General features: G+C 42.3%; 1 protein-coding gene across 3 annotated transcripts in view; it reads left to right on the top strand.

Annotated features, from left to right (window-relative positions):
• SPTBN4 (spectrin beta, non-erythrocytic 4) overlaps window positions 1-12,065 on the top strand; it is a 265,502-nt gene that overhangs the window by 193,393 nt on the left and 60,044 nt on the right. For all 3 annotated transcript variants that reach the window (XM_068250768.1, XM_068250770.1, XM_068250769.1), the window contains 4 exons: window positions 3,244-3,468; window positions 5,262-5,351; window positions 7,670-7,948; window positions 11,794-11,924. In XM_068250768.1, the coding sequence (XP_068106869.1) occupies window positions 3,244-3,468; window positions 5,262-5,351; window positions 7,670-7,948; window positions 11,794-11,924 (725 nt within the window). The remainder of the gene's footprint in view (window positions 1-3,243; window positions 3,469-5,261; window positions 5,352-7,669; window positions 7,949-11,793; window positions 11,925-12,065) is intronic.

Below are 12,065 nucleotides of genomic sequence, written 5' to 3'. Positions count from 1 at the left end.
CCAATCATGGTTTGTTTTCTTAGGTTCTGTCCTGCCTTGAGAAAGTGAGAAACATGAACTATGATTGGTTGCAGTGATCAACGAGATGCAAATATTTCTGAGTTCATGCAGGTTTATGTACATTTTTATGTAAATATATGCAGGTTGAAAATGGACCAATCGATCCAAATCTGGTCGGGACTTGGGTGGTCCATTTTCAAGCTGTGTGTGTGTGTGTGTGTGTGTGTGTGTGTATATATATATATATATATATATATATATATATATATATATATATATATATATATATATATATATATATATATATATATATATATATATAAACTCGAAAATATTTGCATCTCATTGATCATCCCGTCACCACCATGTTTTTTGCACCAGTCCTCATAATCACCCCCTGTGTATCGGCTTGAGGGATATTTTCTGTGTTGAAGAATTCACCATTTCTGCATCTTGTCATTCATAAACACCTCATTCTCCCTTTACAGCAGCATGACGCAGTGTCCATGCCAACATCACAGTGCCCATTGCCCGGCCCCTGGTACAGTAGTGTGTTTGTTTTTATTTAACTTTCTCATCTTACATTTCCACTCTTTCCTTCTCCTCCTCTTCTGGATTCCTTCTTCAGCCTGATCTTCCAAATTACCAGTTGTTTCCTGGGGTGTCATTTATGGTCTGAAACCATCATGGATGCAAGCCTCACTGTTTCTCCTCCAGTGCACCTGCATGCCCTGTATGCCAGACAGATGGCCCCTTCCAGAACTGTGGCTGTGTCTGTGTATAAGGGGATGTTTCTGTCCCTGCTGTTTTTAGGGTCTGTCTGGAAATATCTACAATAATTGTAATAACAGTTTAATGGTAAACCAAACAATGTTTTTTATGATTTCCGTTTTCTTGCTTTTCTTTCTTTCTTTAAAGAGTAACTGTCGCGAAAATCTTAACATTTAAAACCTATACAAAAAAGAATTACGTTTCTTCCAGAGTAAAATGAGCCAATGACTTTTCTCCTATGTTGCTGTCACTTACAGTAGGTAGTATAAATCTGACATTACCGACAGGTTTTAGGTTAGTCCATCTCTTCATGGGGGATTCTCAGCATGTCCTTAATTAATTCTTTATAAATATAATGCTGGCCAGAACCCCCTATGAGAAGATGGGCTAGATCAAAATCTGTTGGTAATGTCACATTTCTACTACTTACTGTGACAGCAACATAGGAGAAAAGTAATTTATGGCTCATTTAACTCAGAAAGAAACGTACTTCTTATTTGTATATGTTAACATGTATTTTAAATTTTTAAGATTTTTGCGACAGATGTCCTTTAATGCTGAACTCCAGTAGCAGATATTAAATTCCAAGGCAGGCAAAACAGCCCAGGAAATGTGGGTGCACCATGCAGTGCCATAGGCTGACAGTAATTTGGGCTCCATCAGCACAAATTACTATAAAAAAAATAAAAAAAAGCTTAATTTGGCCGCCAGCAATAGTTGGAAGCCGAATGACTTCTTACCCCTGAGTCCATGGCGGTCTAGAGGGGGAATAGTAATTAGCGGACTTGTGCAGGAGCAGGGTGAGCCGTTTTTCAGCTTTACCCTGCGCCCAAAAAATAAAAATTGTACAATCGGCAAATGTCACCCCCGCCGCTAACAGCATAGTCTTGTGTCTGCTGCATTTTACATATCAAAAAATACCCCAAAAGTTTAGAGGAAAGGCAAATATTTTACAAAACAAAGTGTTGTCTCTGTTTGTGACATGGATGGTAATAGTATCCAGCAGTGTTTCTCAAACCTGACCTTGTTACTCTCCAACGGTGCATGTTTTGCAGGCAACCTTACCTATACACAGGTGGGGTAATTAGTGTGTCAGCTAGGTGGATTCCATGTAGCTGAGACACTAATTACCCCACCTGTGCATAGGGGAGGATGCCTGCAGAACATGCACCGTTGGGGGGTCACGAGGACAGGTTTGAGAAACACTGGTATACAGTACTAATAAAAAATAATGTTTTTCTCAATAAATGTCCTGTAACTAACCTTCCAAGAATTCTTGCTGTACTCTGGTATGTCCCATGTGAGGATTGCAGACTTTTACAGACTAATAGCAGACACTTTTCAAAATCTCCAGCCCAAGTTTTTAGCACATATAGGGGTATATTTATTAAACTTGGGTAATCAGAATAGTGTGTGTAAAGTCTTACGCATGATAAGTAGAGTGTAATGCAACATAGTATACCCCATGCACACGTTTGTAGGGTTAAACACCTGCAATAATAATATTGTGCATCATGCATGTGTAATTCATGCGTAACAGGTGCAACCAACCTGAGACACAAACTTACATTTGTCATAATGTTACTAAAAAGGGACGAGGAACCCCAGAAAAATAAAATAAAAACCGTTTAAAATGTAAGACGCACTTACCTCACTAATGACAATATAACTGGGAAAAAAGTTGTTGTTTTTGCTTTTGTTTTGGTTTTTTTACAAAATACACTGGACAACGCATTTCACTCAGATATTGACCTTAGGAAGCTGGCTCAATCCTGTGAAACGCATTGTTCAGTGTATTTTGTACTTCTTAAAAATAACTTTGGTACTTATCCGTTAGCCGGGCGCATCCTCTAGGTGGCGACAAAACTCCACCAGAGTTACATCTTTCCCTACTATCCATGTCGGCCTGGAGGGGGAATAGTAATTAGCGCCACCTGCCGGATGCGCCCGGCTAACGGATAAGTACCATAACTTTTTTTTTTTTATATTGTCATCAGTGAGGTAAGTGCCTCTTACCTTTTTTAAACTGTATTTCACCTGTTCTCAAGTGTTCTTTAGCTTCAATTCTCCAGTGTTCCTTTAGCCTTAGAAAAATAATCCCTTTGACTGTAGATCAAAGCTGAGGTGTGTGCTGGTGTGTTTTCTCTGATCCACATTCCCGGAGTTCAGCTTTAAGAATGACCTTTGATTTTCGGTGTGTGTTGGGTGTGACATGATTTGGGGCTCAAGAACTGCAGCAACCTGTCAGTTGTGGTCCCAGGACGTGGCATGCACACTACTGAAGCTTTCATATTATGCTGTGCACTTGGACAAATCAGCAGTTCAGAGCTGTAATTAAAGCTAGGCAGAAGAAGAAAGTAGACAGCAATGATTTCTGTGTAACAGCCACGTTTTATGCAATGATTTAGGAGCGTCTCTGACCTAGAAAAATTCCCAGCGTTTCTTGGCATTAACTTTGCCTTCTCTGCACAGACAATGGAGTCTCAGATGGAGGAGTGGTACAAGGAGGTGGGGGAGCTACAAGCCCAGATTGCATCTCTTCCCTTGGATGCAGCCAGCCAAGATGCCGTGGATCATAAGCAGAATGAGGTCGGTACAAGGATCGTGCGGCTGATCGAGCCCCTGAAGGAGAGAAGACGGATTCTTCTGGCCTCTAAGGAGGTCCATCAAGTCACTCGGGACCTGGAAGATGAAATTGTGAGCGCAGAGACCCTTATTTCTAAGTGTTTAATTAAATATTTCTGGTCTGTTCAGGTTTCTGTTTTCGGAACGTGAAAATGGAAAGGAAAAGCTATTTGACGGATGTTGGGAACACTTCTTTATTCAGAAAATTAATGTTATTTGTCTAATAAAGTCTGTAGAAAGTAGAATAAGCTGATCTTGCAGTCAGTCCAATGGATGTGTGAGAATGGTTTAAAGAGAACCCGAGGTGGGTTTGAAGAATATTATCTGCATACAGAGGCTGGATCTGCCTATACAGCCCAGCCTCTGTTGCCATCCCAAACCCCCCTAAGGTCCCCCTGCACTCTGCAATCCCTCATAAATCACAGCCACGCTGCTGACAAACAGCTTGTCAGAGCTGGTTGTGTTTATGTCTATAGTGTCAGTCAGCTGCTCTCCCCGCCTCCTGCAGAACTCCAGTCCCCGCCTGCATCCCTTCCCTCCCTGCTGATTGGAGGCAAGGGACGGGGGCAGGGACCGGAGCTATGCAGGAGGCGGGGGAGCAGCTGAGACTGACACTACAGATGTAAACACAGCCTCACAGCACGGCTGTGATTTATGAGGGATTGCAGAGTGCAGGGGGACCTTAGGGGGGTTTGGGATAGCAACAGAGGCTGGGCTGTATAGGCAGATCCAGCCTCTGTATGCAGATAACATTCTTTAAACATACCTCGGGTTCTCTTTAAGATACTGTATTTTACTTTAGTGAGGCTGGACAACCAAACATTTCTAAGGTCAGTCAGGGGCTCAGTTAACACACCCTTTTGGGATCCACACATGATGCATAACCTTCTTTATAGTCTAAAGCTCAATACACACCTGCAGAAGGATCGGGGAACCTCACAGCGATGCCGCCCGACGAACGAGGTTCCCCATCCATCTTCCTATCCACGGGAACAAGAGACTGCACACGCGAACGGGAGGTCAAATGATTATGGTGCTTTGCGCGGGAGTCATTATGGATCTTAAAGTTCCAATCCATTGTGACGGTTGCTATCACCATGCGTGGCCAAACGTCATTTGTGTAATTGCGTGCTTGCACCCACATCGCGAGATTGCAGAAACAATTGCTTGTCGCTTAAAAAAATCGCCAGTCACCGAAAAAAATTGTTGTAAAAGTACATAGTAAGTACCTTTTAGGCGTCATTGGTAACAGCGCCCCTGAGGCTGATCCACAGTACAGTGAGCAAGTAGTAAGGGTAGCTGCCAGGCTGTGAAGATAAGACAAGGTGTAAGAACACTGGCCAGGCAGAATGATGCGTTTTTTTTCTCATCTGTGTATAATGGTTTTCCAGGTGTTTTTTCTATAATTTAGTGCCTGCTTATGAGTGTTCCATAGTGTCTGTTTGTGTGCCTAGAAACTTATAATGGTTATACCTTATCAGTCTGTGATTCAGAATGGTGGAAATTAGAAGCAGGGCAGTGACAATGAATTGTGCTTGTTAGCTGCTTAATCAGAGCTAAAGTGTAGGCAAAGGATTAATAAACCTGAATAAGATCTGTGGGAGTGTTGTAAGGTGCAGTTTGTGCGTTAAGTGGTTTAATTAATTTAGAGTGAATGTGGCACAGTTTGCAGGCCTACACATCTCAGTATGCCCTAGAAGGAGGCTAACACAAAAGCATCCTGGGATTTGTAGTTTTCATCATCTCACAACCTTCCATTGTGTTAGGAAATCGGGTTGTGATTTAGGGATCTGCTCTGATAAATGTGTATGCTATGGCTGTATGTATTCCGTATGAGTTCCCATGTTGTCTGTGTTCTCTGACAGACCTGGATACAAGAGAGGCTGCCTCTTGCTACGTCCAAAGACCACGGAAGCAACCTGCAGAATGTACAGCAGCTCATCAAGAAGAATCAGGTGATTGCATGTGCCAGAGCCAGCCATGTACAGTGTGTACCATGAAAGACTCACTTCTGCCTCATTAGGATAGGTTCAGAGTGAGGCGTTGTGCTCCCTGTAAAGCCGCAACGGAACGGGAAAGCAGCCCAGGATGTTTTCATTGCAGCCCTAATACTGCAACGCCCCACTGGGATCGTAGTCAAAGAATTCTGTTCCATTTAATATACAGCATCAAATTAGAACTCCATTTAAAGCTAACCTGAAGAGAAAATAAACTTATGAGATAAAGCTTTGTATGTGTAGTACAGCTAAGAAATAGAACATTAGTAGCAAAGAAAGGAGTCTCATATTGTTCACCAGTAGTTCACCAGTACAGGAAGAGTTACAATTATTATCCATGCAAAAGAGCTTCTATGAGCTATTCCACCCAACTGGGTCAAATACGGCCCTGTTTTCTTAAGCACTTAAACAGCCAAGAAACAGTGAGGAACAGCTTGATAATAAGGTTTTACTGCAGGAAGGTTCAAATGGTCATTATTTCTGCTGTGTTTTATAGCTTAAGGCTGCTTTCACAGTGGGACGTTACAGGCGCACGTTAGAGCAGCCCGTAACACAGCCCACCGCAGAGTAATGAAAAATCAATGGGCTGTTCACAGTGCCCACGTTGCGTTACATTGTAACGCTGCACATCAGGTTAAAGTGCTGCATGCTGTGCGTTCTACTGGGCTTTAGCTGCGTTAGACTGCTTGCACATGCTCAGTGACTAGCCACATGGCTAATTAATATTCACTGCACTGTGGTGACGTAACCTGGACTCGTAGTGTTTTCCGGATCATGAATGAATCGTTCATTTGATCCGGATCTTTTTTGTGAGTCGCATCATCCGGATCATCACAATGAACGATTCGGTTCACAGTGGATGTCTGGAAGAAACAGGAACATACAGAATGTACAGTACAGGGAAAGTCCTGTCCTGCTAGTCATTTCACCCCCAGTCTGCTTCCCTAGTAAAATGATTCAAATGATTCGGTTCAAAGATCCGGATCTTTTCAATGATCCGATTTGAATCATCTGAATTCTTGAAAAGATCCGGACTTCCCATCACTATCCTGGAGTGGCGGTTCTATCAGTATAGATAGAACGAAAACAGGGCACCAAGAGCTGCATAACGCGGCTCAATCTGACGTCCAACTTCAACACCACCATGCGTTGCGTTAGGGGAACGTTATGCGACCTTAACGTCCCCTAAAACACAACGTCTTGGTGTGAAAGAGGCTTAAAGTGACACTGAAGCGAAATAAACAACCTTCTGATATAATGATTTGTATGTGTAGTATGGATAATTTATAGAACATTAGTAGCAATTTCAGTTATATAGCTGTTTTTCTATAACATTGCATCATTCTCTCATTATTTAAAATACAGACTGTAATTTGTAAACTGCAAATATTAAACAGAGCAGAGCTAATGACCCTTTGAACTTCCCGGCAGAAAAACCTTTAACAAACAAGAAATAGTGAGAGACAGGTTGAGATAAGTGCTTCAGAAAATAGCACTGCTGTCTGAGAAGCTCTTTTGCATAGACAACTGAAGTTTTTTTTAACTCTTTCTGTACTGGAAACAATGTGAGACTCATATCTGTGTTACTAATGTTCTATTTCTTGGCTGTACTACACACACAAATCATTACATAATACGTCTATTTTAACCTCACATTCCCTTTAAAATACAGAGTGTGCTTTTAAAGCTGCAACTGCCACAGTATGATGCAATGCTATGAAAAACATCTGTATAATGCTGGGTACACACGTTAACATTTTCTGTGCGATTTTGCGACCCGACTGTTTTTCCCGCACGATTCCACACTCGATTCTGCGCTCGATTCTCTTATCTTTATTCGTTTTTCTTATCTTTTTCCATTCACCGATATGAGAAATTAAGCGCGGAAACGATCGGGAGCAATAGCGGACATGACGGATTTTATCTATTGGATCCATCTATCTCACGGAAAATTGTACCGTGTGTATTAGGCATAACTGAGATAAAAATAGAGAGTTAATAGAACTCTAGATACCACCTGCATGTGAAACAGAGAATTGCAAAGTTTGACAGTAGGATGGAGAAGGCCACTTGCTATTGGGCAGTAAAAGTACACCACAGTTCAAAGGTAAACTGCCACCAGCAGGTGAAATATGGTAACATGGTTTGGTATGGTATTCTGACACAGTATACACCTTTACCCTGGCTGAAGAAGGAATAGCCTTCCCTAGCTTGAGATTATGGAGTAGTGGTATTTGCATGTAATAGCAGCTCTTGTGTTTTTTTCCTCACATTAGAATCTGCGGCGTGAGATTCAGGTCCATACACCGAGAGTGGATGACATCTTGGAGAGAGCAGCAGCCATCGCCAGCATCCGCAGTCCAGAGGCAGAGGGGGTCCGTGTAGGGTATGAGAGCCTGCGGGAGATGTGGGATTTGCTGCGGGAGGAAACAGAGAGGCGGCAGCAGCTGCTGGACATCAATTACCAGGTGCAGCAGTATTACTTTGATGTGGGAGAGGTGGAGACATGGCTGAGCGAGCAGGAGCTTCTCATGATGAATGACGAGAAGGGGAAGGTGAGATACCATTTACTATATATATTCTCTTTACTGATTGCGCTGTCTTGTATAGAATATACACATTATTTTATAGCTTAAACTCTTTTATGTGCTTGAACTCCTTTGTATCGTTTCCTTACGGAGTTATTATAGTAAATATATAGAGAGAGAGCTCCATAATCTGTAAACTGCGTACTATACAGAGGTGTAGCCAGGGCTGGATTTTTGCAAAGGCCACAAAGGCCTGGGCCTTGGGCATCTGCAGCCCAAGGGGGCACCTGGTCATGAAGAAGAGGTTGATGCATGTGAAAGAGGGGACTGCAAATGATGAGCAACACATGAAAAAGAGAAGCTAATATCCAAGGGAGCTGTTCATTAAAGGGCAACTGAAGTGAGAGTACTATGGAGGCTTCCATATTTATTTCCTTTTAAACAATACCTATTGGCTTGCAGCCCTGCTAATCTCTTTGGCTGCAGTAGTGTGTGAATAACACTAGAAACAAGCATGCAGCTAATCTTGTCGGATCTGACAATACTGTTGAAACCCCTGATCTGCATATGCTTGTTCAGAGTCTATGGCTAACAGTATTAGAGGCAGAGGATCAGCAGGATAGCCAGTCAACTGGTATTGCTTAAAAGTAAACAAATATGGCAGCCTCCATACCCCATTCGTTACAGTTGTCCTTTAAAGAGCGGTGCTGCAGTACATGGCTGATACACATGGAAGAGGGGACTGTACATGGAATGAGAGAGGTCCTGTGGCACAAGGAAGGAGAGTTACAACACACTTGGCCTAGGGGCGGAATAAATATAAAACCGGCCTTGGGAATAAGCTACATCGGGCTGCACCCCCCCCCCCCCCACACACACACACACACACCCCTCTTTCATGGGAAGAGATGAGCTGGGGGGACCTGTTCCTGTACACAATGCAGAGCTGCAGCAGAGCGAGAATGTATACATTACCTCTCCCAGTAATCTATCAGCACTATGATTCTCTTCATTTCCAGTTCAGTTTGCAAGTGCTGTGCAGCCAGCCAACCCCACGCGGCTTCAGTCCCATTTCATGTGACAGGGATGGAAGCCGCTTGGTCATTGGCTGACTGCATGGCACTTATAAAATGAAGAACCTGTGTCACCACTAGGAGTTGCTCTGCTTCTGCTCTGCAGGACGACCCCCTTCCAGGCTCCCATCCCAGGCCCTTTACCTCTGTACACAGACAGTAGCGGGTACCATACATACATTTTTCATGCACAGTACAATTGGAGCTTCCAGCTAGAAAAGTACATAACAACCTACATAGATAATGCATGGTAATGTAACAACCAGAAATATAGGTACCATACTTGTTCATATTACAGAATAAGTGCAGCAGAGAAGATAAACACTGCCCTTGTGCGCTTACAATCTATTCTAGAGGGCATGGGATACACACATTAAGGTTATGGTGGATCTAGCAATATTCTTTTGACAACCATTGCAGATGTGGATATGTCAATAGGGGGGCTATGATAGAAGTCTGCAAGGTTGAGAATATGATGGACAGGATGTGTAAGAGAGTGCCGAAGGAGTCAGAAAGCTCCCAGAGGTCCTAGATGCAAGATGACCATGACCAAAGTGGAGAATGGAGGGGGGGGGGGGGGTGTCTGGTGAGAATAGGTTGAAGTTGGGATTGTATTTGGAATTGAATGAGCACGTACTCTTAAAGCAGGTCTGTACAGCGATGAGTATCAGTTGGTGCATGTCGGCTAGTTGCAAAGATGAACAATTTGAGTTTGAAGAATGGAAATATAATTTCTAATAATATATTATAAGAAGACTCGTGCTGCACCAATCTAGAATTATGTCAATTTTATAGTTCAAATCTATGCACAATTCAGTTCTTGTTGGGCCACCTTATGGAAAAACAGAAGTTTTGCAGTATACTGCTGGTACCACAAAGTGTTCCCCACGATATCTTCATACTGACTCGAAAGCTGTTGGTTACAGTTCTCAGTGTCTCCTGTGCTAAGAGTGAAACTCCTGGATTTCAGGCTTTGCAGAAAATCTCTTACCTATTATTGCCATGCTCTCTTATGGTGCCTATACATGGTACCATTTTTTTCTTCCAATCTTACCATTTCTATGTAATATAAGGGAACTGCTTCAGTTATCCTTTCAGTATATTCACTTAATTTACCCTTCTACTACATAGTAATGGTAAGATTGGATTTAAAAAAATGTACCATGTATGGGCACCATAAGTCTAGTGGAAGGGACTCTTCATGTGGCCTGGAAGTGACACCTCCCTCCTTACTCATTACCAGCCTATTCCCTGATTGTGGGACTCCTGGGCTTTCCAGATCTGGTCTGCATGTGCTTTGGTTATATGTGTCTTGTAACCACACCATAGATAATATACACTCCTGATGAAGCACCCATTTAAAGGGTGAAACATGTTGTGCTTTTGGTCCCTTGCACACACACAGCAACATTTATGTTAAGAGATGGGTGAGGAAAGTTAGACTAAGCTCTAGTTAGGGCACCTGATCCCTCAGCATTTGCTGAGTGGATAGTTGCTAATATTTCCACATTTTTCTTTAGGGACTTTATCGCACGTGCACCTTTTCCGTACAATTATCTTTTATCTAATTTAATAAATGTTAGGTTTTAAAGTAAAACTAAAGCAAAGGGGAAAAAGTTTGATTCTTGCCTACTTATGAGCCTTCCCTCTCTCCTCGTTCCAACGCTGCCAATTGCATGTATTTAACCAACTGCTTGAATATGCCACCAGGAGCCCTCAGAAGGCTACAGAAGCACTCCGAGTCCCCAAGTGCTCCAGTAGACAAGCGGCTCCTTCTGTCTTCGGGAGCACTAGGTGACACAAGTGGTCCTGAAGTCTTCCGAGGGCTCCCGGAGGTGGTGTAGCTTCATCGGGGGACAGCAGGGGAACGAGAACACTGAGAGGGGACAAGGAAGGTTTAATAGGATCCAGAACCTTCCATCTCCATAGGTAAGTATGTATGTGTGTTTGGTTTTTTTTCTATGTATATTTTTCAGATTCGCTTTAATACAGTCAGATATTTAGGTAGAATTTTGGGCCAATTTGGTCACGTTTATTTTTAGAAACTGGAGCAGGAAAGGTTTATATTATTGGCATGATCTTCTTTTAGGTATAATTTTCACAGAGTGGCCTTTCATTCAAGTTATTAGTCTGTTTTTGCAGTAAAACTGATCATTAGTTGCAAATAGTTCTGAGTTGATGCAGAATTATGCAAATGTTGTATGAAAATTCATGCAGTTTGAAAATAGACCTATTGAATTCCATCCATCCATTTTAAGCTATATGAATTTGCATGCAAAATGTGCATAATACTACAGAAACTCTGTATTATTTGCATTACATTGACCCTCCCTATCTTGCACCTTTAAAGAGAAACTCCAGTGAAAATAATGTAATAAAAAAGTGCTTAATTTTTACAATAAATATGTATAAATGATTGTCAGTGTTTCTCCATTGTAAAATATTTCCTCTCCCTGATTTACATTCTGACATTTATCACATGGTGATATTTTTACTGCTGACAAGTGATGCCACTGGAAGTAGCTGCTGCTTGATTTTTTGGCAGTTGGAAACAGCTGTCAACAGCTATTTCCCACAATGCAACGAGGTTCACAGACAGGAAACTGCCAGGACCATGGTCCTCACAGTTTCCTGTGGGAGGGGTTTCACCACAATATCAGCCATACAGCGCCCCCTGATGATCCGTTTGAGAAAAGGAACAGATTTCTCCTGTAAAAGGGGGTATCAGCTACTGATTGGGATGAAGTTCAATTCTTGGTCACGGTTTCTCTTTAAGTAAAGCTTTCTACCACCACCCAGGATGAGCAGAGCACGCTGCAGCTCTTGAAGAAGCACCTGATGGTGGAGCAGACCATTGAGAACTATGAGGAGACTATCGCTCAGCTGTCTCGGCAGTGCCGAACCCTTCTAGACTTGGCTCACCCAGACAGGTAAGCCCAAAAGTCATATATCTTCATTTATACATTTATAGTGTAATGCTACTGATGTCAGTTATTAAAGTTGGCTGGTTATTGCACTGGTTCTTTGGCTGTAATAACTCAAATGTATTGCTTCAGGTAGCAAAAAGTCTG

The sequence above is a fragment of the Hyperolius riggenbachi genome, chromosome 8 (assembly GCF_040937935.1).
Source record: "Hyperolius riggenbachi isolate aHypRig1 chromosome 8, aHypRig1.pri, whole genome shotgun sequence".
Taxonomy (NCBI): Eukaryota; Metazoa; Chordata; class Amphibia; order Anura; family Hyperoliidae; genus Hyperolius; species Hyperolius riggenbachi.
The sequence above is the reverse complement of the archived record's forward strand: the minus strand, read 5'-3'. Positions and strand labels throughout refer to the sequence as shown.